General features: G+C 54.4%; 1 protein-coding gene across 1 annotated transcript in view; it reads right to left on the bottom strand.

Moving 5' to 3' along the window:
* LOC113218143 (heparan sulfate 2-O-sulfotransferase pipe) overlaps positions 1-220 on the bottom strand; it is a 30,775-nt gene extending 30,555 nt beyond the window's left edge. The window contains exon 1 of the mRNA XM_052274150.1: positions 101-220. Within this exon, the coding sequence (XP_052130110.1) occupies positions 101-220 (120 nt within the window). The remainder of the gene's footprint in view (positions 1-100) is intronic.
* Between the last annotated feature and the right edge of the window lie 1,504 nt (positions 221-1,724).

Here is a 1,724-nt window from a genome sequence, read left to right as displayed (position 1 = left end):
TAATTAAAAATAACACCGTCAGTAAAAACGAAAAGGGCTTCAAGTATACATACACGGTAAACATGATGCCTTATTGTTGTTAGAGAACGGAAAAACTTACATAATTTTGAGGTAAACTCTCAGATTTTGAATAAAATCTCACCAAAAGTTGTGGTATATCTTTTAACGACATACCCTCTAAATCTCTTGAAAACCACTCAAAAGTTTCCAAATAAGACATTGTTTTACCGTGTAACCTACAGGCAAAGAAAGTCAAACAGCAAGTTTTTTTCCCTCCTGCGCACGCTTGCAGTGCAGGCTATGGTCGTGGACAGTCTTGATAACATGCCAGGGGGGTCGCGTGCCCGAGAGCCCCGGCTCATGAGGAGTAAGTAGTCTTTTCCTGCCGTCCTGCCGCTTGCCCCTCCGTGCCGCCTGGCAGCCGACGGGCAGAGCGTCGTCGTCACAGGACTGGCGCGACACGACGGCTCTGATCTGCGCAGTCGATAGCTACGCTGCTGGGCCGCGCGACCCCTCCGCGCGCCCTCAGAGTAAAATATAACAAATGGTCGGCGGGCAGCAGCGATCGAGAGTCTGTCGGCGGGAGGTACCCTGGAGGTACCGAGGCGGCCTCGGCACAGCGTCATGAGAGCGGCGAGGCGAGCACGCCGAAGGAATGTTTCACCAATCATTAACTAATTGGAGTGACAGATCGCCGGCAGTGATGCGGCCGAAGCAAAAGGCGATGCACCGCCGCGTTCGATCGCTCCGAAAGGTGAAACGAAGAGGGTAAAAAATTATTGAGAAGAAGGGAAGCTTTTGTAAATATATATAAATTACGGTGCGTTTGGCTCTCTGGGCACTGATTGACAGCCGCCTGACTGGTGTCGGGGCAGCGAGCTGCAGCGGGCGCTATGGTCAGTTATTCGAACAGATTGGCGGGTGAGTGACATCGGGATGCACAATGCACATTGTAACGCGCCAAACGGACGGACGGACGGCCTCGTTGCTGCGACTGCGAAAAAGTACAACAAGAGGAAGGTGGAAAAAAACACAACTTTAACAAGTGGCTGTTGCTTTTAGCTTTGGATACGGAACGCAAGGTGCGCTGTGACGGCTGAGCGAAAATCGAGTCGCTCCTAATTTGTCTGCTGCACTTTGGTCCTTCCCCTTCGAACCGAAGGGACGACACTTTCCCCAGAAAAAGGAAACTCTGATTGAAAGTTCAGACTTGCGATCGACCGGCGGTAGGGTCGACGAGACTGCAAGGCGAAGGGGCGTGGCGTGGCGTCGTAGTCCTCGACAGCTTGGCTGTGCGTGTTCGGCACGCAAGAGAGGTGGCGCACGTTGCAACCGGAAAGATAAAAGCAAAGCGGAGAGTGAGTGTGTGTATTTTAGGAGGGGAGACCTCGTCTTCCCCCGGGACATTTGATATATTGGCAACACTGAGACGACGCAACGGCGAGGGCCCGCCGTCCGCTGCACACCTGCCTGCCGGACTGGAAGGAGGGGGCGAGGGGAGAGGTAGGCTCGGAGGTAGGCGGACTCAATATCGTCTGCGGTCCTTACCAGAGGGGGGGGGGGGGTCTTATGCCTAAGCGCCGCCAGCTGGCCCGTCAGTAGTGTACAACATGAGCTGCATGATGTGGGAGAGGCAGGTGGGAGGCAGAAGGTGCCACAAGGCTCTCCAACAGTACACGGCCGTGCCGCCGGGGTCCTCAAACAAGACCTGGAGTGCATCCGCC

Source organism: Frankliniella occidentalis, unplaced genomic scaffold (genome assembly GCF_000697945.3).
Source record: "Frankliniella occidentalis isolate FOCC.00 unplaced genomic scaffold, Focc_3.1 Scaffold341, whole genome shotgun sequence".
Lineage (NCBI taxonomy): Eukaryota > Metazoa > Arthropoda > Insecta > Thysanoptera > Thripidae > Frankliniella > Frankliniella occidentalis.
This window is presented reverse-complemented; position numbering and strand designations above follow the sequence as displayed.